The sequence below is a fragment of the Pristis pectinata genome, chromosome 24 (genome assembly GCF_009764475.1).
Source record: "Pristis pectinata isolate sPriPec2 chromosome 24, sPriPec2.1.pri, whole genome shotgun sequence".
Classification (NCBI taxonomy): domain Eukaryota; kingdom Metazoa; phylum Chordata; class Chondrichthyes; order Rhinopristiformes; family Pristidae; genus Pristis; species Pristis pectinata.
The window spans coordinates 22,035,902-22,062,449 of record NC_067428.1 but is presented as its reverse complement, the minus strand read 5'-3'; the positions used below and the strand labels follow the sequence as shown (position 1 = coordinate 22,062,449).

General features: G+C 38.8%; 1 protein-coding gene across 2 annotated transcripts; it reads left to right on the top strand.

The window, feature by feature from the left end:
* The first annotated feature begins 2,067 nt into the window (after positions 1 to 2,067).
* Positions 2,068 to 26,548, top strand: reep6 (receptor accessory protein 6). 2 transcript variants are annotated; one of them, XR_007958118.1, is made up of 6 exons: positions 2,203 to 2,640; positions 11,941 to 12,034; positions 15,621 to 15,759; positions 15,997 to 16,165; positions 23,019 to 23,129; positions 24,398 to 26,095. XR_007958118.1 is itself a non-coding variant. In XM_052037747.1 (5 exons), the coding sequence occupies exons 1-5, from the start codon at positions 2,526 to 2,528 to the stop codon at positions 24,433 to 24,435; spliced, it is 555 nt and encodes a 184-aa protein (XP_051893707.1). In that variant the 5' UTR covers positions 2,068 to 2,525; the 3' UTR covers positions 24,436 to 26,548. The 2 variants fall into 2 exon arrangements, 1 of the variants encoding a protein (XP_051893707.1); XM_052037747.1 differs by lacking the exon at positions 23,019 to 23,129 and having other exon boundaries at positions 2,068 to 2,640; positions 24,398 to 26,548.

The following is a 26,548-nucleotide window of genomic DNA, read 5'->3' as shown; positions in this document are numbered from 1 at the left end:
TTTTATCCTCTGCCATGCCGGGGGGAGGGGGGGGGAACAGACCACCCGCCGCTCATTAAATATTCTGGAACATTCTTCCCGCTCCGAGTGCGAGGGGGCGGGGCGATGAAGTTTCCAGAGCGCCAACGATCGACTCCGCCCGAGGCTGCGCGCCCTCTTGTTATGGTTTGACTTGGAGGGGGGGGGGAATGAGCCGAGGGTCAGCCCGCCGCTCAGCCCGACCCCACCCGGCCGGCCGCCGCCGCGCTGCAACGGTCGCCGGGGAGGGCGGGAGCAGCTCGAGGGTGGCGGTTGAGGGCCAGTGACGTCACAGGCCGGCCAGCGGAGGGTGACGTCGTGCGCGGGGGGTCCGCCGGCGGGCGGCCAGTGGGCTCGCGTGACGTCATCCAGGTGTGATGTCACAACCAGGTGCGTTCCAGAGAGGCAGGAGGCGGCCAGTGACGTCACGGCCAGGTATACTCGAGCCAAGGCATTGACTGGGTATGGCGATGCAGAGCATCGAGGGAGACCCTGTGCATGACAACCATTCAAGAGCTCTACACTAATCCCATTCACTTGGTCCATAGCCTTCTATATCGAAACGTCTATGACGGAATTGTCAGATGTGGGGCAGAGCCCCCATACCACTTTAGCAACATAGAACTAACATCTTTCACTCTTCCCAAGTTCTGAGGAAGGGTCTTCAACCTGAAACGTAACTCTCTTTCTCTTTCCACAGCTGTTCTTGGCCGGTTGAGTGTTTATAGCATCTTTTTTTTTCAGATTTCCAGTTTTCTGATTTTTCGTGGGACGGGGGAGGATGCTTCCGTCTCTAACCACTCTGATGTCATCTCTGTTAAAATCCCCCTGTCATTAGGGCCAGCCTTTGCTTTTATCCATCTTCAAACAATTCCAATGTTAATGCCTGTACTGTATCTGGGTTTCAGTTAGAAGAATCCCACATGATTTGTGGTTGTCTGTTTTGATGTTGGAATTGTTTGAAAAAGCTGGAATTATGTTACATGCATCATCAAAAAGCACAACTGCCTTGATCCTTTGAGTACAGAAGATTTATTGTTTGGCAGATTTCTCTTTGCTGAATCTTCTGACTTCGCTGGCTTTATTTTTTAAATTCATTTGCAGAAGTGAATGTCACTGGCAAGTCCAGTATTTATTGCGTATTACTACTTGCCTTGAACCAAGTGGCTTGCTAGGTATTTCAGAAGGCAGTTAAGAATCAACGACCTTGGTAAAACTGGAGTCACACATTAACCAGACAAGGTCAAGATGGTGGATTTCCCTTCCTAAAGGACATGAAAGTGTTTGATGGGATTTTACAACAATCCAGTTGTTTCATGGTCAGCATTGTTGATAATAGCTTCTTATTTAAATTCCCCAGCTGCCATGCTAAAATCTCTGAATTAGTAGTCTGGGTCAGCAATTTAGCCACCAATTCACCATTCAATTTGACCTCGAGAGTTCAGTGGAGGACACTAAATGCCAATAAAAGATTTCCCAGTTTATTAATTTGTTCTACAAATTTGTGGCATCACATTCATTCCTGTGACTGCAGCTTTGAACGTAGAACAGCACAGGAACAGACCCTTCAGCCCATGATGTTGTCTCAAACTAATCAAGCTAATGACACTTAATTCCTTCTGCCTGCAATTGGTGCATTTCCCTCCATTCTCTGCATATTCATGTGCCCACCTAAAAGCCTCTTAAACACCTCTATCATATCTACCACGACCACCCGGCAGTTCATTCCAGGCACTCTCTACGTAGAAAAAAAATTGCCCCCGCATCTCCTTTGGACATTCCCCCTCTCACCTTAAATGCATGCACTCAAGTATTAGACATTTCAACTGGGAAAAATATACCAGCTATCTACTCTATCTATGCCTCTCGTAATTTTGTAAACTTCTATCAGGTCTCCTACTTCTCTTGATATTTTTCATTCTGGTTAAAAATGAACTTCTGGGGGCACTAGACACAATTTGCAGTAGTCAATTACCCTACCAACCAATCAAATGCCACCATAATTTTAAAGAGCCTCTGTAAGGTCATATGACTGCACAAAGGTGATCCATCCTGCCCAATTGTTTCATTCTAATCAATCTTTATTCCCCCACTCCAGCACCACTATATTCATTTTAATAAATAGCATATCAGAACAGTTCACGGTACTATAACTGTGGTAAACAAAAAAGGAAAAGTCTCTGTTTCTCAAAGAGTACCTCGACTTTTCGGTCGCGACGAGGGTAAATGAGCACACAAACAGGGGATGAGATATGAATCGTTGCTCCAATTGGGTACTTACTACGTCAATCAGAGGATAGGGGCGGAAGTACGGCTCCTGCAAACGGATTGAACAGTGGCTAAACGGATTGGAAGTAAAACTGGAGTCAGCAACTCAGGGATTAGGAGCTTTGCCAATAGTGGTGTGGGTTGGGGTTCTGTACTGTGCGCTATTGTTTTCCGTACTGCATTGATTTCTACTTGGAGCATAGGCTGTGCTAAAAAGATAAACCGAACCAATTGCAAAAATGCTATCCTTCCGTGAGCGTTTTGAAAAGTTCCTGGAAGAGAAGAACTTCTTCACCAATATTCTAGAGAAGATTGAGAGGAAGACAGGTGTGCGTAAATACTATCTGGCCACAGGTGGGTAACAGATGCTTGCTAACAATCTTTGTATCATTGTCGAATACAAACGTGGTTATAATTATGCAACTTGAGAAAACTTTTTTTCAATTAAAAATAAGATTATGTACTACTACAAATGTTATAAGCGGTGCTGGAGGGTCAGTAGGAGATGTGACGGTTCAGTAATGAATGCTTCAGGTCGCTTGCTTTCGTGGTAATTCTCGTGCTGAGTCCATGCGAGAATGTTAGCTCTGTTAAAGTTCAGAATTGTACTGCGTGGTAAGAGGATCATTAACGAGATAATTCGATTAGTTTACTGCAAAAAACATCTGACTGAAACTGTATTTCTCACCCAATCACCTGGCCTCAAATCTAGTGTTGGCTAGATTAACCAAACATCCAGTGATAATGGTTTAAATCTCAATTGCAATGCAATGTCTCTTAATGATTTTGTTTTAAAAATCAGAATCGGGTAATACCACCGTCTCGCCTCGAGTATTTTTTAACAAAGGCTATAAAATGTCCAACAGTGAAAGAATTGGCCCCCTTTTTTTAGGGTTGTTAACTAGCCGATATCAATAATTGTTTAAAGAACAGATCGCGTTTTTGAATTAATTGCAATAATTAAGGGAAGGGGAAAGAACACATTGAGTAAAGATGAAACTTTACCATTAGGCTACATTTGAAAGGGGTTTCGCTATGTTTAGTTAATCATGCAAAAGACAATTTAAAACTCATAATGGAGACACAAGAAGTTCTACAGATGCTGGAATGTGGAGCAGCACACAAAGTGCTGGAGGAACTCAGGTCAGGCAGCATCTATGGAGGGAAATATACAGTCGACGTTTCGGGCCGAGACCTTTCATTGGGACAGGACAGGAAGAGAGCAGAAGCCAGAATAAGGGGGGGAAGGAGTACACGCAGGCAGGGGATAGGTGAGTTCATTATTTCTGTTTTGGACCTCTGCATGGAGTACATTATTGTGAATGACTGTTATTAGGAGGTATTTTAAGAAAAGGGGATTGATGAATGTGTAGTGGAAAAAAATTACAAAAGGAATGTCTGAACTGAGTTAATACCACACCAGAAAGATTCAACAGTCAAGAATCTTTAGAGTGACCTAATAGTTAAGATGGGGTTTAAGGTAGATACAGAAAATGTTTCCATTAGTACCAGATCAAAACTGAGAGTCATAAATAAGGAATTTACTAAATCTATTCGGGAATTGAGGTGAAACTACTTTAACCAAAGAGTAATTAGACTGTGTAATTTGCCAAAATATAGAGTGGAGAGGAGAAATATGTATTTAAGGGAAAGCTAGAAGTAGAACAGAAGACTTTGTTAATGGGGATTAATGAATAAAAATCAGGGAGGTTCAAATGGAGTGTAAAAGCTGACATGGATCAGTTAGGCCAGTTAATCTATTTTGTATGTCAGTGACTTTTGAGAGTATTATCATGTCTGATTCAACACTTTTCATGAACACAATGGGATTTCTTCAAGAATAAGATTAGTATAATGTTATAAAAGTGTTCACTTCTTCAGCAATCTGCTGACATTGCTTTGCTATGCTTCACTTTTTCAATCTAACTGCACCTCAAACCCTCCTCCAATTTCCAGCACCTTGACTGAAAAGGGCCCAGCTGCATCAAGTTGAAAATCTTCCCTTTCAAATCCAGAATAATCATTTTTGTGACTCATGATAGATAGTGAAATATACATGCTGGTGCTATAGTCCATAAATTTTCATTTTAGTATGGAGCAAGTATTTGCATATTTTTAGACTTTAGCAAATGCACCAGTTCTGCTCCCAGAAATTTGCAAGCCTTCTGATATTGTTCAATTCTGCCACTGTCTTTATGGAGTTTGTACATTCTCAGACTGTGGTTCAAAATGATGAATTTTACTGTGTTTCGATAACTATATTGTTTTCATATGGAGTTCCAGAGAAGACTTATTAACTTGTGTTGGATTTGCAAGTGGTAGAATGATTGTTGCATTTTGTGTTGCTCCATACTTCAAAGAGTACTTGGATTTAGAGATGTAACCAGGAAAATGGGTAACACTTTGATAATTCCGGGAAAAATTCTTGCCTTAATTTGCAAGAACCATCTGTGATGCATTAGCTTTTTTGCATCAATGAAGAGATTTATATTTTAATGAGATCAATTAATAAATGGGTTGAAAATCATCCACACAAAACACCCAATCTCTATCTTGTTAGTGTTTAAACACTTATTTTAAAAATCTCCAACTTTTCTTCCCTTTGTATATTAGAACTTTCTATTCATAACCAGATACCAAAATCAAAACTAGCACCTTATTTGTTGCTTGGCATTATCAAGGTCAAGTTACTTTATTGTCATTCACCCATATGCTATAAAAACACACGGAGGAACAAAATGTCTCTGGTCTTTGAACTTGGAAAAAGTGAAATGAATACTCAGCAACTGATAACTTTGTAAGAATGAGCAATATAACTAGTTTTAATTTTTAAAAAATACATGTGGTGAAGAGATATTAAAATGTAACACTCGATGTTACCAGTTTGTCTTCCAGAACTGAATGATTTAAGTCCTTCAAAAATATGTTTCACTTTTGGTACAAATGAACTGTTTGGGGTATTGCACAACACTAAGAGCATTGTATTCTGATAGCAATAGTTTATTGCTATCAAGTTTGTAGTCTGTTTAGCTTCGTAACAAATATTTTGTTCCTAGCAATATTAGAGTATCAGTGATGCAAGCTTGGATGAAGTGCTACCTCCCAGTTCCAGCAACCTGGGTTTAATCCTGACCTCCTGTTTGTGTGGCATTTGCATAGTCTTTGTGTGATGAATATAGGTTTGCAACCTGCATGCCTTTGGGCTATGGAGGAAAGTTAATTGGTCATTGTAAATTGTCCCAAGTATGTAGTTGAGTGGTAGAATTTGGTGGGGGGGGGGGGGGGGGTGGAAAGCCGATGGGGAGAATAAAAATAGCATTAATGTGAATGAGCAGTTGAAGGGTCTGTTGCCATGCTGTATGACTCTAATATATCCTGTAGTGCCTGGGACAATTGCATTTAACAACTAACACAGCATAATGAGGGACTGTAAAATCCTCAGTTCACTCAAAGGATGAGCTTAACTGTTGGTGTCCTCTAAGCCAAAACCCTCAACATCGGGGCCCTGTTTACACTAGATTGGCTATGTTGGACTGACCATTTTACCTGTGTGACCAACACCAAGCTCTTAAAGGAAGAGAATATAAAAGCAGGAGCAGGCCATCAAGCCTCTCATATCTGCCTGCCATTCAATGTAATCATGGCTGATCTATCCTGGTCTCAACTCTTCTGAGCCAGTTCGCCAAACCCTCAATTCCTTGATCTTTCAAATAATAATCTATCTCCACCTTAAATATTTCTAATTGTCTTGTTTGTGCCCAAAAGGATGGTAGAGACATCTGGGAGAAGAAATCTGTATGCACCTCAGTTTTAGATGACCGGCCCCTTATTTTATAACTGCATCCCCTTGTTTGTGGCTCTCCCACACAGACAGAGGAAAGGATTCAAAGATGTGCTCAAAGCCTCCGAGTATCTTCAATCCCAAAAATGAATATGCTCAAGTGAGTTCTGTCTATGGCAACATGAAATGTGCAGACCCCATGCAGAAACACCGAGAGCCATGTCTGGTTTAAGTGTTTTCTCAGTCTCTGTGTGATCAAGTACATCATCCAGTAACATCACACAATTTTAATCCCATATGTAGAATATGTAAATATGTTCAAATTTGTACTTTAATGCATTGCAACATTTGCATGTGTTACCAAGGATCATCTCTATTCAAGGTTTAGAGTATAGTGTTCCCAGCTAATATTCACACTGAACTTGAAGCACAAATATGGAGAGGTTAGTGCCTTGCAAAAAGCAGTTGCCCTCTTTGCCTGACTGTACATTTGGTAACCACAGTGAAGGTAGCTGTAACTATCACAGCTTGCACTTTGACCCAAATGCCTCAGAGCTGATCCAACAAAAGTGTAAAAGTTTTTTTCATCTTGGATCTTTGCCAATAACTTCTAACATTTACAACTCCTGTCTTTGCAACAAATGGCCTCCACAACCAGATGAAGTATTTAAAGTAGAAAAACCTTATTTCACTTATTGGTTTCAAATTGTAAAACAAAAGGTGTGGAGTCACACAGCTGATCCTGTGACCTGCAGTGTTTGCTTTGCCAGCAAGTGACTTTACCACACCAAATTGCTGTTTCAACCATATGTCCTCGTATAATGTTTAAATGTATTTGGACATTTTTAGTTTTTATAGTGTGTGCAGTGACAGAGGATCTCAATAACAAAACCGAATTTAACAGCATTTAACATTCATCCTAAAATAATTAGTTGTAGGACATCTTTAATATTGCATTGCCAGTCATATGTAAAAATAATTTTGCTTTTTGGGAATCTCAGGCTAATAAGTTAATACTTGTATGGGTGTTCCAAATCTGTGAATTTAGCTTTTGGGAAATATGGGGACAGATTTTAACTGTTCACAAATAACTTGTGCTGAAATCAAACCATGTCTACCAAAGGGTTGTTAAATCCAAAAGCCCTAGAGCTTCCCTGTCCTGAACACACTGACTTGAAGCTTGATTTGTCCTACTTCTGTGAATGGCATTTAAATTGCTACTTTGCCTTGTGTGGACTGTACTTTTCAGAATGGATAAACTTTAAACCAAGGACTGACTACAAACTCCTGGACTAATGTGTCTCAATGGCATTTTAAGGTGAGAGGGAAAAGATTTAAAGGGGACCTGAGGAGAAGGTTTTATCATGCAGAGGGTAGTGGATATACGGAACAAGCTGCCAAAGGAAGTGGTAGAGGCAGGTAAAATTACATTTTAAAGACACTTGGAACTATTCATCGATAGGAAAAGCTTAGAGGGATATGGGTCCAATACAGGAAAATGGGATTAGCTCACGAAGGCATCTTGGTTGGTGTATAGACAAGTTGAGCCAAAGGACCTTTTTCCTTGCTTTTATAACTTGGACTCAGTGACATGATAATTCCTAATTACTACCAATTATTGACAATTGAATTGATGATTTGTATCTTTCAAATTGAGTGCACCTAGAAGTTTATAAAACTTAAAATTTCAGTCTACAATGAGCTATACATCTTGTTTTTCCTATTGATAGTATGATCTTCAGTTATTACAAGCAAGCTTTCCCATTCTAGTATGGAGATAGACAACGTGATGCAATGTTATTTTTCTATAATGTAAATGTATGGAGAAAAGAAATTATTCTTGAGCTGTTCAGAGGACTCTAATTTCTGACTTTTAGTGAATGTCTTTTTACTATTAAGTTATGGAATAGAAATGCACGTAGACATCTGCCTGATGTCTGAGCAGTGTGTGCATGTAATGTGCTCTGTCATTTCTATGGAGTGGAATTGTATTGCTGTGTTTGACACAAGGACATATTTGTGGAAGATTTAGTTCAGGGTTTGTCACTGCCTTTGAATTTATCATGTATGCATTCCTCCATGTATTTGTGTAGTTATGACAATAGCTACTGCTAGGCCTTTGGAAGATCCAACCCATTGACCTTCTATGAAACGTCATGTTAGAGTTAGTTGTGGCACTAGCTATTAAGCATGGAAAATGGGCCCTTCAGACCAACTTGCTCATGCCAACTGAGTTGGCTAACTGAGCTGGTGTCATTTGCCTGTATTGGGCCCATATCCCTCTAAAACTTTCCTTTCCATGTACCTGTCCAAATATCTCTTAAATGTCATAATTGTACCTACCACTGCCTCTGGCAGCTTGTTCCATATATGGACCACCCTCTGTGGAAAATGTTGCCCCTTGGATCCCTTTTGACTCTTTCCCTTCTCACTTTAAACCTATGCCTTCTAGTTCCCCTACCCAGGGGGGGAACTCACCATTGACCTTATCTATGCCCCTCATAATCTTAAACCTCTATAAGGTCACCCCTCAGCCTCCTATACTCCAAGGGGAAAAAAATCCTAGCCTGCCTCTGTAACTCTTATTCAATCCTTTTAATCAGATCCTAATGTAATGTGATCTAGATTAATATTAATCTACAACACTAAGTATGGAAATTGCTATCCCCAACACAAGGAAATGTCTCCATTTTTGTTTTCCTTTACCCTGTGGTTTCAGGAAATAAGAACAGCACCCTGCAAGTTCCTCATTTTTTTGAAATAAAATAGTTCACTTGTGCCATCCAATGCTGAAGTGCCATTGAATCTGGAAAGTATCAATCACTACCACTTTTTTTTTGAGAAAGTGTAACCTATAAATCTCATTGGGGCATCTTTCTTTATTGTCACTTCATGCTGATGCAGTTACTCAGTACCTGTGTCATCAACTTCTCTTATGATCCACACCATTCCTTTCCTGCTGATGCCATTTACTTTCTTTTATCTGTGATCATTACCTGACCTTTTAATCTTTTTAATCAATCAGTTCCTCCCTTTCTTCCCTCAATCCAGGATCTGCACCAAGTAATTTATCCACCAAGCACAGTTGTTTTCACAGTGGCACAGCTGGTAGAGCTGCTGCCTCGCAGTGCTAGAGGCCTGGGTTCAATCCTGACCTCGGGTGCTGTCTGTGTGAAGCTTGCATGTTCTCTCTGACTGTGTGGGTTTCCTCCCACATCCCAAAGACATGCAGTTTGGTAGGTGACTAGGCCACTGTAAGTTGCCCTGACTGTCTAGGTGAGTGGTAGAATCTGGGGGGAGTTTTAGAGCATTGGTGGGGGGGAGGGGGGGAATGGAAAAAAAAGGGATTAATATCGGATTAGTGTAAAATGGGTGGTTGATAGTTGGTGCAGACTTGATGGGCTGAAGGGGCTGTGCTGTATCTCTCTAGGACTCCCCTTGCTTTCTCTGGCCTTGCCACGGATGGAGAGGCTGACCCAGTTTGCTTTAATTTAGTCTCATTGTTGACAATTGGCAACATACGACCCATTGGCTTTAACTGCATCACCTCAAAGTCATGACATGGTTCAGTAGGATATTTAAATGTTTCAGTTGCTCTTGTATTTAAGCCAAGATGTTGCTGCATCTAATGGGTGGTACCTTCATAGAAATGACATTGTTTGCCATGAAGTCCGTTGTTTCTAACTGCCACTCTGAACCTGACCTTGTCTCTGTCCCTGCACAGCTCGTATTGTCCACTCCATGAACTTGGGATGTCCTCTTCATTGTGCATTGTTTGTCGAAATGATTGTCCACATCTTTATCCATAGATGGAGCACTTCCTTCTCATGACTTTTGTTGCTATCTACAACACTTGCAACCTTTTAACCATTCATGGCTTTACTTTCCCAACTCTGCCTATTGTCTTGCACTTTACTACATGTACTGCCTGATAGATGCAAGGCTAGGCACACAAGTGATGCCAGCCAAGTCTATCACGAAAACTAGCCTCCCCTCTATTGACATTGTCTACACTCCTGCTGCCTCAGGAAAGCAGCCAACATAATCCCTCCCACCCCAGTCATTCTCTCTTTTTCCCCCTTTCCATTGGGTAGAAGATACAAAAGCTTAAGAACATGTACCACCAAGGATAGCTTCTATCCCACTGTTAGAAGGCTCTTGAATGGACCTCCAAGATGAACCCTTGATCTACCTCGTGATGGCCCTTGTACTTGTCTACCTGAATTGCACTTTCTCTATCACTGTAACACTATATTCTGCATTGTTTTCTTTCTTTTGTACTACCTCAATGTTCGTATGTATGGAATGATCTGTCTGGATGGCATGCAAACTAAAACTTTTCACTGTATCTCAGTACAGTAATAAACCAATTACCAAAAGTTCAGAGTGGAATTGAAAATGGAAATAGGAAAGGCAAAAAAGAGAATGAGAAAAGACTGGCAGCAATTATAAAAAGGAATCCAATTGTATTCTATAGGTATGTAGGTGGGAAATGTGTTGTAAGAGTGAAAGAGGCTGATCAGAAAAGAATTTGCCACTGAGGCTGTGTGGCCAAGGTACTAAATGAGTACTTTAAATCATTCTTCACCAAGAGAAGGTCTGATTGGAGTCCCTTCAAAGGAAGGTGTAATTGAGATCCTGGATAGATAGGAGTTGACAGAGGTCCTGGAAAAGACAACTGCACTAGGTATATAAATCACTTGATCCAGATGAGATCATCTTGGGTTGTTGACGGGGGAAGGGGGAGGAACTTGAATTGGATTAACATGGGTTTAAAGGGAAGAATAATAATTAAGGACTCTGTATTGAGTGATTTGTCTCATGAATTCTACACTGTTCAATTTGGAAGTACTCCACTACTTGACTGGATTGGTGCATTTGAAACTGCACTCAGACTTGACACTGGTCAAGCTGGAACAGATTGTTTGAATGCCCTACCACTGGACTGTAGGACCCCTTAGCAGTAAATATGCAAGTTTTGATACTATCCTAGCCTAGGACTTAATGTGGCCTCTGGGTCAAATTCCCAAAACCATTTGTGCTACATGCAACAGTGATTCTGTAAGAGCGCAGATCTCTAACACAAGGGTAGTAATCGCATTTCTCATATCCCAAGTACAAATTTTTAACTTTTGCTGGTGTAGCTGAGCTACTCATTGACCAGATTAGATTTTTCTTCTGTGCAAACGCCATCGCTGGGCTCCTAAAGTGAAAAGACTTTCAAATTACTCTAATATCCCTTTTCATCAGCAGTAACTGTGATTTGCATGTAATGAACCAATCGGACTTTGGAACTGCACATTTATTATTGTGTAACCTTAGATGTGGACAACTACAATAGCGAGGTTTCCTTATCAAGAGGAAGAAACTGAAACCATCTTGATCGTGGGATATTAAATATGCAAGAGAACAGAATTGATTTTTTTAATGCTGTGGCTAATCTTCCTATAGAATTTTTTTTGCTTTACAAGAGTGTAACTGAGGGCAGGGACAGTTATGTAGTGGTTAGTGTAACACTATCACAGCACTAGCACTGGGTTCAATTCCAGTTGCTGTCTGTAAGGAGTTTTTACATTCTCCCTGTGTCTGCATGGGTTTCCTCCGGGTGCTCCGGTTTCCCCTCTCATCCCAAAGACGTACAGGTTAGGAAGTTGTGGGCATGCTATGTTGGCGCTGGAAGCAAGGCGACACTTGCAGGCTGCCCCCAGAGCACTGTATTGCAAAGGATGCATTTCACTGTGTTTTGATGTACATGTGACTAATAAAGATATCTTCAAATGGCTTAAATTTGTTACTTGTTTTGTGTGTGAGACAATCTTGGTTAAAAGCTTTATGGTTGTGATCTCTCTGATCTTTTGTATGTCTTTCCCCAGGTTCAGTATCCTTCCTTGGCCTATATCTCCTGTTTGGATATGGAGCATCTCTGTTATGTAATTTGATTGGTTTTGTGTATCCAGCTTATTTTTCGTGAGTATGAATTTAGTGGCAAATGTCTTTCCCAATACACTTTGTATAACATCCTGCATGCTTTGACTTCAAATAAGTTGGTAGCTTTTTATTAGCCCAACCTTTTTTTATTCTTGGTTCGATTCTTTCCTTCCGTACAAGGGTTTAATTTTAAAGCTTCCTTTAGCAACATTACATTATTAAAGCCTGCACAATAGTATTCTTAACTCAATTGTCAAACATATGATCTATTGCAAACACGACTATTGGCTCTGATTCTCGATGCAAACAACTTGCTTGGAACTCAAAATTTGCAAAATTATTCAGGCTACTGACACAACAAAATCTGAGCCAGACCTTAGGTGGAATTAAATTGAAACATCAAAAATGAATTTCTGAAACTAGGATATGTTTGACTTTATTGCAACCTGTTCACAAGTGAACAACATCCTTAAATTTGAATCTTACTTCAATTATCACAGAAATGGACATTTTTTTTAAATACAGGATTGTAATCTATGTGTCTAGTTTGCATATTTAATGTTTACTAATGACACTTCACATCCTTAATAGAAAGTGCATGCTGACTATACTACACTTTTCTCTTACAAATTTTGACAACACTATTTTGTATGTCTCCCTGGTCTTTTCCCTGAGTAAGGAAAGCAGGTATTTAGTGTAGCTTTCTCCTGTGTAATGGTGCCCAGTGGGCTGTTGTTCACTTCCTATTTTCATTTTTTTTTCTCCCTTTTTATACGTGGCTCACTGGAGTTTCTGCTTGGTTCCTCGGATCTTTAATCATCACATTGGGAATAGTAGATCCAAACATAACCCTCTGCTGTATGTTACATGATAAGTTGATTAGTGAAAGAAAATAAACTGGGTCCTTTGATATGCCCAAAATTTGAAATGGATGAGCTGGAAAACTATCCTGCAGCTCTTTGTGCTTATGATAGATGCACACTCAAAATATACTTAAACAATTATGTATACTATGTGGTATGCCTTTAGATACATTAGTTGTGTCAGCTACTGAAGTTACTTTAGGTGCTCATTGCCTTCAAAAAGGGATGTTTGGCTGCAAGTCCTATCCTGTTTTACTTGCCTTACTAAACAACAATATAGTGTAGAAGCTACAGATGCCACAATACTGTTGAAGTATCTTGCAGTATTGAGTGGGTCAGCATTAGTTTGACCATCTCGGCATTATGTTAAGTGCATCAAACATAGCTAGAGTACATATGAAATCTAAAGTTTTAAAAACTCTAACTTTTTCCAGCTCATAATTTAGTATGCTACAACTTCAGCAACAAGTTCTTTATCAGTGCCCCAGGAGTGTTATCTCAATTCTGCTCACATTTGTTATCATTTATCTTAAGCCCTATAATTCATCGTTAATGGGAAGCGGTCTGACTTATTGTTGCCTGTTCCATGGTTTTAATAGCTAGAGGCCACAGAAGTTGATTCATAGTCCTAGTCTTTACAGCAAAAGAGGTGGCCATTTGGCTCATTAAGTCTGGTCTAGACAGCTAGAACGATCTTGTTAGTCCACTTCCCCATAAATAGTTCCAACTGAGTTCAGCTGCTATTACCAAAAAATAACATACAAACTTAGCAAATATGTAATTTGTCTTTCTGTGTAATTACTTTAGATGTTGAATTTTATCTTGACTCATTTGAGGTGCATCTCCATGTTGATGCAAGTGATTTAGGTTGCTAAAGTTTAATCATCTGGCCCAATACACTCCCATGAGATTTTGCTAGTAGGAAAATTGCATGGAGAGGCAAAAGCTTAAGGTCGCAAACTTTTTCTTATCTATCATCAGTGCCAATTTTCCAGCAGTGAGCACATCATCCAGTTAGTATAGTAAATTGTCATATTCGGTCAGATTTTGAGCTATGCTGGTGTAGGGGTAACTAAAATACAACTTTGTTTTAAACTTTAATGCTCCATGGCCCCCATTTCACATGTCAGGAACTGTCCACGTTCTTTGGCACCAGTAACAAAATGGCACATCCTGCGGCTGTCACTACGTGGCTGGCTAATACATAACTAGTAAAGAGGTTCATGTTGGTAGTGAGTCTACATTGTATAGTTTAAACATTGGAGATAAATGCTAATGAATATCAGCCCTTGGCTTTTCATTCTATGAAATTAATAAGGTAGAGTTTGGGGTATTATGCATAGGCTAGGTTAATAATTTTATGCCAGCTTGTCTACAAAGGTGGTAGCAAATCGTGGTGAAACATAATGGAAAATTGAATGGATCTTCAGAATTATTCACTGAAATCGGATAAACTGACACAAGTGCTTCAATGTTGTGTTCCGTTATAAGCATTATAAATATTAGCTGTTCTAGAGTGAATTTAAAAAATAATGCAAAGCATACAGTTAGCATATAAAGCATGAAATGTGTGATTTATACCTTTTTCCCAGCTGGCAGGTGCTGTAGAACATAGAACAGTACAGCACAGTATGGGTCTTTGGGCCACGATGTTGTGCTGACTTATATAAACCTTATCCACATTCAATCTATCCCCCTCTTTACTTCCCCTCCCTTAACCCTCTGTTTTTCTTTCATCCATATGCCTATCTAAGTCTTTTAAATGACCCTATCATATCTGCTCCTACCACTACCCCTGGCAATGCATTCCAGGCACCCACCACATTTTTATTTTAAAAAACCTACCTCTGACATCTCCCCTGAACTTTTCTCCATGCACCATAAATGGGTGACCTCTAGTATTGGCCTTTACAGACCTGGGGAAAAGATGCTGGCTGTCCACTCTATCCATGCCTCTCATAGTCTTGTATACCTCTATCAAGTCACCGCTGATCCTCTGTTGCTCCAAAGAGAAAGCCCTAACTTGTTCAGCATCTCCTCATAAGACATGCTCTCCAATCCAGGCAGCATCTTGGTAAATCTCCTCTGCACTCTCTAAAGTTTCCACATCCTCCCTATAATGAGGTGACCAGAACTGAACACACTATTCCAAGTGTGGCCTAACCAGAGTCTTAGAGCTGCAACATTACCTCTCAGCTCTTGAACTCAATCCCACCCACCCACCCCGCTCCCTTCCCCACCCCCTCCACCATTCCCTGGGCTAATGAAGGTCAGCACACCATACACCTTATAACCACCCTACCAACTTGTGCTGCAACTTTGAGGGATCTGTGTACTTGGACTATAAGATCTCTGTTCCTCCACACTGCTAAGAATCCTGCCACTAACCATGTACTCTGCCTTCGTTGAATCTTCCAAAGTGTATCACTTCACACTTCTCTGGATTGAACTCCACCTGCCACTTCTCTGCCCAGCTCTGCATCCTGTCAATATCCCATTGCAACCTACAACAACCTTCTGCACTATCTACTGCACTATCTACTACACCATCAACCTTCGTGTCATCTGCAAACTTACCAACCCACCCTTCCACTTCTTCATCCAAGTCATTTTTAAAAATCTCTCAGAGCAGGGGTCCTTTGGTAGTTGATATGCCAGCTATTTTGAAAAGCAAAGTGCACTTGTGGATCTTTAAAAAAACTTAATGCTATTTGTATTTTTTCACGGCATAATTGTTTAATCTTAAAATATTCCTTTTTCAGAATCAAAGCTATTGAAAGTACAAATAAAGAGGATGACACAAAGTGGTTGACATATTGGGTTGTATATGGGATATTCAGTGTCGCCGAATTCTTCTCAGACATCTTCCTCTATTGGTTTCCCTTTTATTATGCAGGCAAGGTCTGTATATTCATAAGAAAAATAATCTGATCTCTGAAATCTTAATATTCCTAGTATTCTTAAATCTAATACCTCTAAGCAACAGGAGCACTTGAAATTGTTTCAGAATGTCATTTTTAGTATTCAAAATTTGCTCTATTTTTCATGATAAAACATGCTCTGATTTGATGAATTTTCAGGCTCTGTTGTTTCGACTACTTTAGGTTAGTAACTAATGCTAAAAAATTTTGCCTGCAGTGTCTTTTCCTGTTGTGGTGTATGGCACCGGTCGTATGGAACGGTTCTCAGATCATCTACAATCGAATTGTCCGCCCTCTGTTCCTCAGGCATCATGCCAAAGTGGATAGTGTGGTTAATGACCTCAGTGACAAGGCTCTAAATGCAGCAGAATGCATGACGAGGGAAGGTCAGTGAAACATTTACCAGAAAATGGAGACCCTATGAATATTATGTATGATCATGCTTGTGTATATCCGGGACAGTTGTGTATAAAGGTGACTTGTATTTAAGGTGAGGCAGAGAACTCGTCTTCACCCCTCCTGCATTTCTGCTGTTACAAAAATCTATTTTTAAATGATTAATCTTATCACAATCTCACACTTTACCTCCAGCTCCTGTGAACAATGAAGTTTATCATTCTAAAGCACTTGGGAACCTCCTTTATAGATTTCAAAGTTCATTTGCAGATAATCCCTGACTTTTTTTTGGTTGAAAATGTCACAGATAAAGTTGCTCATTACTTCACTCCTCATCTCTAACTTGGCTAGTCAGATTGGTGACTCCTGAAAGGCAGTATAAGTAGGGTATTAGCAATGAAGTCACTAAAAAAATTGTGCAATTCATATCTCAGCTGACATTCAGAAAATAAAATCAATAAGTAATTTGTTGCGCATTCTAATAAGTGTTTTAAATATACGCCTTCTCTGGGTTACAAATGGGTTACAGACATCCATATGTTGATTTTTTTTTGTCCATCGGTTAGAAAATACACAATTACTTGATATGGTAACTACCTCCAGAGTATTATAAATGGTATTGAGGGCCAGTTGACATGAACGTTTGTCTTCCCCTGTCTAGTTACAATGGTGTGCCATCAGGACTCGATGGCTGGTTTTGATGGCCTTGAAATATTAGTGGATGTCACTTTGTTTAATAGAGCATCATTTTGCAATTATCAATAGAAGTGATTACATGTCAGTTTCCAAAGCAACCATCTTGAGTTGCCTCCTGCAATGAAACTGGCAGCTTATGTTCTTGAGAGACAATGGTGTCTGATTACTGAGGGTAGGTTGCATGTAAACAGGTTATTTTGCTGAGACTGGTTCTTGTTTGAGTAAAAGACAAGTACTGAAAGTAGAGGGAGAGGGGAAACTAGTTCTGCCAGACTTTTGAATTTGATAATATTTATGGGAGCTTGTTCCTGTGTGCCAGTGTCCATATGTTTGAGTATTCATAACCAGGGGAGGCCCTGTCAGTAATTAAATGCTGCCACTTCTCATTTGGCATTGATCTTCCCCTAATCACAGTATCTTGTGCCAGTAAATGTTCTGCTTGTTCAAAGTGCCAACTAATTTGGATATAGTTATAGGTGTGCCAGTAGCTGGTGTTTTATGCATCTATCCCCTTTTATTTGGGTGTGTGTGTTTACAGCTGCACAGCATCAGCTGGCTGTTTAAATTACTTAGAACAATTAAATCAAATCTTGATCCTATCCTTCCAAGGTCACATAAATGTACATTGCTTATTCCTCTTCCTAACTCATTTTCTTTCTTTAAGAATCGGGGAAAGCATGAATACCAATGTCATCCAGGCCAGAACTGACCAATCTATTGCAAAATGGAACCTTGTTCTAGATTCTTTATCTTTTTTTAAAATTGCATCAAGAAAGATGGGAATCATTTTTGAAGAGTTTTTTTAACACTTGTTGGGATTTGTTTCGGCACTGAATTTCCAGGATAATATATCTGTCAGCCTGGATTCAGTAACATGCTTCTCACAGAGCCTATGCCAATCACAGATTATGCGCAATGCTATGTATGCTCTGTGGAAGCCAATCAATAATGTGATTGTTGGAATCAAATTTGTGCATGTATGAGTGTGCTTGTACTATGATTACATCTTATAAGAAACAGTTGACACTCAAAATTGGGCTTTCCCAAAGACTGCAAGAGGACTTGCAACAGCCAGAAGATTTGATGTTCTGGTGAGGATGTATTCCTCCCTAAAATGGGTTGCTATACTATTTTTTTTACTTTGGCATGCTCCCTTTGTATTTCCTGGGATTGCAAATTACACAGCTGCTGACTGGAATAAACAAACACACAATAGGACAAATTGAATAAAGAACAGCGAATAGGGATTTGCAGGTCAAAGTAGAATAAAACTATTGTATTAAAACTGAATCATTGATTCCTTACCTATTAATTAATACTTCTAAGCAAGTGGGTAAACAGCTTGTTTTCCAAATTCGTCTCAAGTGGGTTCCATTATCATGAGGATTCCTGTTGGCTTGGTACTTCTCTGCAGGCATCTATTGCTTCAGTAGCTCACTTTGCTGCATGCAAGTACATGTTCAAGGTCTTGAGTAACATCCATTTCAAAATGTACAAGAACATTTTGTATTTAAAGATGTGCTGAAGTACATTATGCCAAGTTTAAGTAGTCAAAAGTGGACACCAATTCGAGGCAGATATTAGGAGCAGCTCAGAGCTTAGTCAAAGAAGGTCTTAAAGAGAAGAGAGGGATGTAGAAATGTTTAGAAGAGTTCCAGAGCTTGGGACATGAATGGATTGGGGCATAATCTGTCTTGTTAATATGTGTTGTGCTGCCTACTGTTCTAACGATATTTGAACTGAAGTTTAAATGTTTTAATTCCAACCTGTAAGTAATGGCTAGAAACACTCTGGGCCTGAGCAGCTAACACCCAGCAGTGCATTCTGGCCCTTGAAAGCAGAGAGAAATTGCAGAAAGAAACATCGCAAAAATAAAAGACAGTAACAGCCCTGTGACACATTTCAGAAATCATTCAACTATGCTACTTTGCCAAAGTCGCAAGGTGCTTATCAAGCTGCTATTTAGGGGTACACAATGATTTGGCAATTCAAGTGGACAGTTGCATGTTCACTGATAAGAATTGTCAGTTGGTACCATATGTTGCCTTTTACAGAAACGGATGGATTGATCGTCAAGGTTTTAAAAAAAAAAATTGGGCATTAAAGATTAATGGTTGATAACCAGTTTAAGGAAATGACTATTAAAAGATGGCTATAATTATTCATCACACATTTCAGAAATGTATCAGAAATCTGCTTCAGGCAGGTCAAAAATCTACATAGGATAAACTACATTTGTATCATATCATGTGACTGACTCGCCTATTTGCTCTGAGGTGCAGTGATCTGAAAACCACTTTGTATCCAGGATGCACAGTTGGTTAGATTTAAGTCTTTAATTTGCATTAATGTTTCTATCATTTTTTTTCCCCTCTTGCTTTAGTTTTGCAGACACTATGTAACAGCAAGAGCCTCGTAAGGCCAGATACAAGACCTAAACAGTTAGCTGAAGCATCTGTATGTAACAAAGCAGGCCTGCTTTTTGTTAGATCAGAACTTGTGGTTTATCATCTGTTTTTAGTGGAGCTAATGTACCAGAATTGGATTTTAACTGTTTGTCTTTCATTTTGTGATGAGTACTGGTGTATGCATGTCTTTTTCATTCCTTCTGCCATTAGTCATATTTTAAGGTGGCTTTAATGAGAAATTGAATTTTGGCCTTGGTGACTTCAGGACTGTAAACTTCTATAGTGAGAAACCAAGATCAATTTGTTTACTCCTTTGTTTCAAGTGTCTTTTACAGTGAATGTAAAAAGATATCTAGTTAATAAACTTATAACAGTATTTAATGCAATGGGGGAAAAGATGGGATATCCCATTGATATTGTATTGTGGCTGTGCTCATTCTTCCACTAAAAGTGTCATGATAAACCAATCTGTCCCTCTAGCTCTAGACATGTCCTATTAGAAATTTTAGTAGTTTTCATAACTCTTGCCCTTTACTGTAATCATAATGTGAATTGATATTTTGTACATGTGCTAATACACTTAATGCTCTATGCCTGTAAAGCTTTCTTTGTAATTTGTATTCTAATTTTGTCTTCACCTTAGGCAGGTAAGAAATGTATTTAAAAGCTTTGTATGCAGTTTTAGAACTTTGCCCTGTTCTGTCCTTGGTGCACAATGTGTTAATCGGTTTAATACCACAACATTAGGTCTCAGCAGACGAAGAAGGAACCCAACGCCTTGTGTAGAGTTTTCTGTTCAAACTATGAAACTCCTGATGTATATTATAATGTGTAGGCTATTAGCATTTGCCTGTGGAAAGAACACCTCTCTAGTTTGAATGTCATTTACATTTTACCTGGTGATCATATTTCTTGGCTTGTGTTAGATATGCCCTTTTACCTTTCGTATCAGCTTGGGGGAGGGAGGGATTTTAGCTCCTAGTTGAAAGGCAGCTTTAGAGCAGTCAAATTTTCCAGTGGATTTTTTTTAAACAGATGCTAACAAAAGTACAATGTTACTTGATTACCACTTTGCATCATTTCTTTTAAATGTCACCTTTACCTGCAGACCATAACTAGTATTAGACAGTTTTTTTAAAAAATAAAATCAATGTTTCATTTTGAATGCTTTTTCAAATTAAGCAGCATGTAGAAGGGATTGGGTATTTGTTTTCATTATTACTGTTGGTAGATTTCACTTGCACAAAATTACTTGAGGCTGAGGTGCAGCAAGATGTGCTAGATGTGAGGAGCTGCGTATATGAAATTATCTTTTCAGTAGACCCCCAAACCAGGGTGGATGGGGAGGGTGGGGGTAGAGGAAGAATTGTTTGAGTATTCCTGCCTCGCAGCTCTAGGGATCAAGATTTGATCCTGATAATGGGTGTTTCTTGTGTGAAGTTTACACATTGTCCCTGTGAGTTCATGGGTTTCCTTTGGGTTCTTTGATTTTTTTTCCTCTCTATCTCTCTTATCCCAAAGATGTGCTGATTGGTAGGTTAACTGACTGCTGTAAATTGCTGCTAGTTGGCAACAGGAGAATAAAGATATGTTGATGGGCAAGAGTAGGTTGCAGAGAAAATTGGGGGAATGGGATTCCTCTGAGAGCTGGTGTAGACATAATGGATTGAATGGCCTCCTGTTTTGTGGGATATGAAATTGTAACAATATGAAACGGACAATTGGGAAAAACAAAGTTATACTTCAATCACATTGTTTATTTTAGTGTAAAAACTGATCCATTTGCTGAATGATTTAATGTTAAGTAGATTAACATCTCAGTAAATGTGTAAATTGTTAATAATCCAGAAATGGCCCATTAGTTTTAGATCAGTAATGCAAATAAAACTGTCATCTGATTGGCATGAACTGGAGTTGATTTAAGAGTAGCTATTGTCTGAAAGAAACAGATTGAAGCCTTGGGCCTGAGGAGAAGGTACAATGGAATTCCATGAAGCTATTTCTTGGGTATGTTTGCCTTGTGCAAGTGTCCACAACTGAAATCCTTTGTTTCCTGAGTGTTCCAGTGCTTCACTTGAAACTTCTATAATCTGACTTTTAAAACTCCTGACACATCCTTGCAAAAATTACAGGTTTTTGAATTTTCCAAGATGCTCATTACTTTTGTTTTATGACTCAAATTGGTCATTTGAGAGTAAATGTTATTCAGTTTCATGATTTAACAATCAGCAGTTTGCACTTTTTCCAGTTTTAAATGTTCCTCTTAACTACATAAGAAATAGAAGTCCATTTGTCGCATGAACCTGTTTTTTTTTGTACAGTAAGATCTTGGTTGATCTGACCTTGAGCTTGACTTTCTTGCTGAATTTCTATATTATCCCTAGAATATGAATGTTACTGTAGTTGTAGATTATAGCCATTTCCATCTTTCCACTTACCCAAGAAAATAGGAGCTGGAGTAGGCAACCAAACCCTCAAGCCTGCCCTGCCATTCAACATAATCATGGCTGATCTCTACTCCTCTTCTGTGCCAGTTCCCCATAACCCTCAATTCCTTGATCTTTTATCTATCTCCACCTTAAGTATATCTAGTGATCTGGCTCCACCACCCTCAAGGGGGCAGAGAATTTCGGATTCACTATCCTGTGAGAATAAATTGCTATGCACCTCAGTTGGAAATGACCAGCCCCTGTCCTGTGGATCTTCTGAAGTGAAACCAGTGGAGAACTAACTTGTAAATGTAGGAAAGATGCAAAATGACCAACCAATCTGAGTAGTTCAGATATCCATGTTGTAAAACACTTAAACATTTGTTTTCTGCATTTTGAAACCAAATATCCAGCACTGTAATTGTAATATATTGTAACTCTGATAACTAGATCGGTTACTCTAGAAGGGGGTACAGTGCTGTTCTGGGCCTTAGTGGAAGGGATGTGCATGTATTCTGTCCTGTAATGTCACTTTTATTTTTCCTTTCTGCTGCCCAATACATTAAGAGTGAAATGTCAGTAGACTGATGGCAGGAAGCTTATTGACCAAGGGTAAGTTGCACTTGGCTAACGAAGTTTCTGCACACTTCCTGTTTAGCCACAGCCAAGCATTTAATTTCAACTTGCCACTTCGACTGTTAACTTTAAAATTGTTTTCCCCACCTGTCCAACATATGGTATCTGTTAAGCGTTACAGGTCAATAACATTTTTGACTTCTAAGGCTCTACAAATGACCATCTCATTTGTTTCTGGTCAGTCTTGCCATCATGGGTCATAAACCTAACTTGTAAGTTTACTATTGTTAAATGCTAGCCATGAAGTTTAATGATTTGTGGCCTGATACCAGAGTACAAACAAATTACATGGTTACATATATTGTGGAATCTGGTTGCAAGTGATTTGTACAATTTCCACATGCTCAATTCTCTTTGAGCTTTAACATTTATTCATCAGTCCATCTAACCAAATGAATCTCTAACAGCAACAATGACAATGCTTCCAACTCTTGAATGGGCACACACTCCAGTTGTGCTTACTTTTGGAAGTCATGCAACATTAGGGCCAGATTTTTAGCCACAGGTGGATTGTCATTACTCTGGTCTTGCTATTTATCCAGGATTTTTTTAAAGTTTATTAATATAATCCTTGTTGAGATTTGATCTGTTTCTTCCTTTTTTTGCCCTCTTTTAAAACCAGCGCAAAACACTTTTTAAAAAATTTGTAAAAGCTTCTTTGATTTCAATGGCAGACTGGACAATCATGCAAGTTTTAAAGAACAAAAATGATGCTGTAATGCTGGCTTAAAAATGCAGCTATTTGAGCTACTCCCACATCCCAAATCTGTGAGGAGCTCTACCAGGTACATTTTAAATGTTTTGACAGTTTCTACCTCCACCGTTGTTTATTCATTGAGTTTCAGATTCTCATTCTTCAAGGGTGACTTTCTTCCTTCTACCCATATCCCTTCTACCAATTTAAAGCTGTTGACCCGTCTGCAAAAGAAAATAACTCCTTTTATTGTTCACTTCCAACCACCTCTGGCTTGGTTAAAGACTGAAAAGAAATGTGTTGGTGTGAGGTTTGTGTTTCCTTAGCCATAGTGCAATATGCTAATTTATGCCCATTTTAAGTTGGCTGTATTCTAATGAAATGCATATAAACATACAAATTGAGAGAAAATAGTAGGCTACTCAGCCTCTTGAGCCTGCTCCACTATTTAATAAGACTATGGCTAATATGAAAGTAATCTCAACCCTGCATTCTCATCTACCCAGAGTAATGTCTTGCCCTTTTTGCATACTAAGAATGTACATACATCAGCTTTAAAAACATTCAAATTACCCTTTTGAAGATGAGAGTTCCAGTGATTTGCAATCTTTTTTGAAAAATCTCTGTCCTTTGTGTTGAGTAGACTGGCCCTTATTTTGAAAAAGTAACCCCTAGTTCTAGATCCTCCCAGAGGAAGAAACATCCACATCTGCCCTGTCAACCCTCCAGGTTCTTGTTTTAATAAAGTCCCTCATTCTTCAAAAGAGAATCTATCAATCCAAGATATTTGTCTGGATACATGAGAGAGATTCCATTTATTGTTTGAAGGTTGAACTATGGATTTTGTAGAGATTGTACCACAGGTACAATGTGCCATTACAATCTTGTTATCTAAGAGTCTAATTGCCTTTTGATGGAATGCAATAAATGTGCACCAATTTGCTTGCAATGGGGATGTCCAATAAGATTGGCACACTGCAAGAGCTACTTGGTACGGAGCATGGAGTTTGTACCTACTATTGCAAAATTCATTTAGTATAAAGCACGTGAACTAATAGGCTTTGTAGGTCCTTTTCTTCCACAGCAGAATGAAGTTGGAAAAGCTATATTACTGATGGCTTCAAAGCCTTGCTTGGGTTGGAATGAGAGAAGTGTAGCACAAACCCCCATCTGTTTTTAAAATGGGCCAAGTTAAATTATTGAAGATGTGCCTGGTGATTTTAAAAACAAAATCATGAATATACTCGAACACTGCAGCTAGATCCTCCATGCGTTCCATCCCTCTACCCCTACAAATACAAGTGGCCATCTTGCATTTCAAGATGTTCTTCTGATTTCATTAATCCTTTTATATTTCAGCAGTGAAGCTACATTTGGAAAAAAGCAAAGATAACTGAGGACTACGTTATGAACTGACCACCTGTGAGATGCAGCTATTCCCACAAGAGGAGAAATGCTATAATTCTGGCATGAAAGCAACAATCAGTGTCTGAAAGGGAAAGGTTATGGTTAATTTTCCAGATGTGATTTCTTATTGGAATCTAAACCAACCTACCTTTTCAGAAGCTGACGCTCTTGTTTTCAAGTATTTTACTTTTCAAATCCAATGACTCTTCTGTTCATTGTACAATTGTCTTGCAGCAAAACATTTATTCTGTAAAATCTTTTTGAAGGAACAGAGCAGAATGGTCCTTCCTCTACCTCACCTGCGGTCTGAACTGGGTCTGCATTTGGCAATTTACAATATAATCTACAGACTTCATCTTCATAAAATGCAATAAATAGGATCAAAAAGCTGATTTGTTTAACCCCAAAGATATAGTAAATTTTTGCCCAATGTTAACATTCCACAAGTTCAATCTCAGTACCAACTCAGTAAAAGAACTTGTTTCTGATTATCATTGGTTTTGTTATAATTCCATTTCAAGTGGTACCCTGATAAATGTAGAGTTATACCTAGGAATAACACTATTTTACTAGTGCTAGATAATGGAGATTTTTTTAAATTGGGCAGGTAATGAAAAGGATGAAATGTTTTGGTGTCAATTTGGTTAACTTTCTTGTAGATTTGTTGAAAGTGATTTAATCATCTTGTTGTCCACCTAATAAATTAAATCAAAATATTGAATGCAATTTCATGTCTTATGTACATGTCAAGTCATTGGATGGCTAACAGTGAATCAATTTGTGTGTAATTACTCCATTAATTGAAGAATTCTCAGATGTTCTGCAGCTAATTTGCACATGATCACATTTATTAATGCTGATAAGTTAAAACTGTCATATCCTTTGTTATGAATCACATCTACCTAAATGATTCCTACTTTTAAAATTTGTCAATAGATCTGAAAATGGATTTTTCAGGGAAAAATGTTCATGATGGGATTTTATACACTGGATGGTTATGGTCTTTGTACATTTATTCTGGTCTTTTATTGGCCTTTAGGTTTGTGTGAGTGGCTGATGAACATTCTTGTTTCCCTCCATGCTGAATGTGAAACTGCATTGAGCCAACTTTCTATCACATACTTGAGACTATGCAATTCTGTCTCCATTATTGTTAAAACCTTATTTCACAAGGGGAGATTTTGTTTGGTACTGGTACGAGGGTGGATGAGGTTGGTGAAGGAGGCCATCTGTTAGGAGCAGCTCGAAGTTCAGTTACCCAAAATGTCCTAGCTGAAAGAAACTAACTCTACAATAATATGATTTAGAAAGGGAGTGTCAGTATCCGAACAACAATTCCTCCATGGTGTTTTACATAGTGTGAGGTGTAAGGAATTAAGTATTTTCATTTAATGTATAAAATAAACTAATCATTTAATCCAAGGAAAGTTGGAGACTGAACTATGGTGAGTGGGAATCTCAGACGGATATTTTGCTTAACTTGCAGATAATCTGAGACTGAGCTTTTGAGAACTGTTATTGGGAAATGTAGATTTTTTTTTGTTGTTCCCACCAGTTTTCCACTGGGATGAGAAATGGATGCAAATTAAATACTATGACTGCAAGGTGTGTGTACAGGGAAGAGTACCATTACACTACATGATATCACTGGAACCTGTAACTTGTTTAAAAAAAATATTTGGGTCAGGGATTTCTCCTGTCACGCTAGGTACATGGATATATATTTAGGAGAAAATAAAGCATTTTTGATACAGATGGGGGAAGGGAGAGTTGTTTGACACAACTTTGCATTTTAGGGCAGTCAAACTTTTAAGTTCCAAGTATTGAATCGATAAAGAAAAATGTGGGCCTCAAGTAGCAAAATGTACAAACATTAAATTTAAAGTGCAATTTATTTCAGTGCTTTCCACCTGCTGCTAACTATTATAGAATCCAAAGAAATCTGGAGACCCTGATTTCTGATGGAGCTTGAAGGCAATGCTGTGTTGCTCTATCGATTAACAGGGTAGAGATGTTTTAATAATTTGTGTTTACTGGAATAATGACTGTTAGATGCACTATTTGTTAAAGTAAGTTCAATAAAAATTGAAGTATTACATCTGT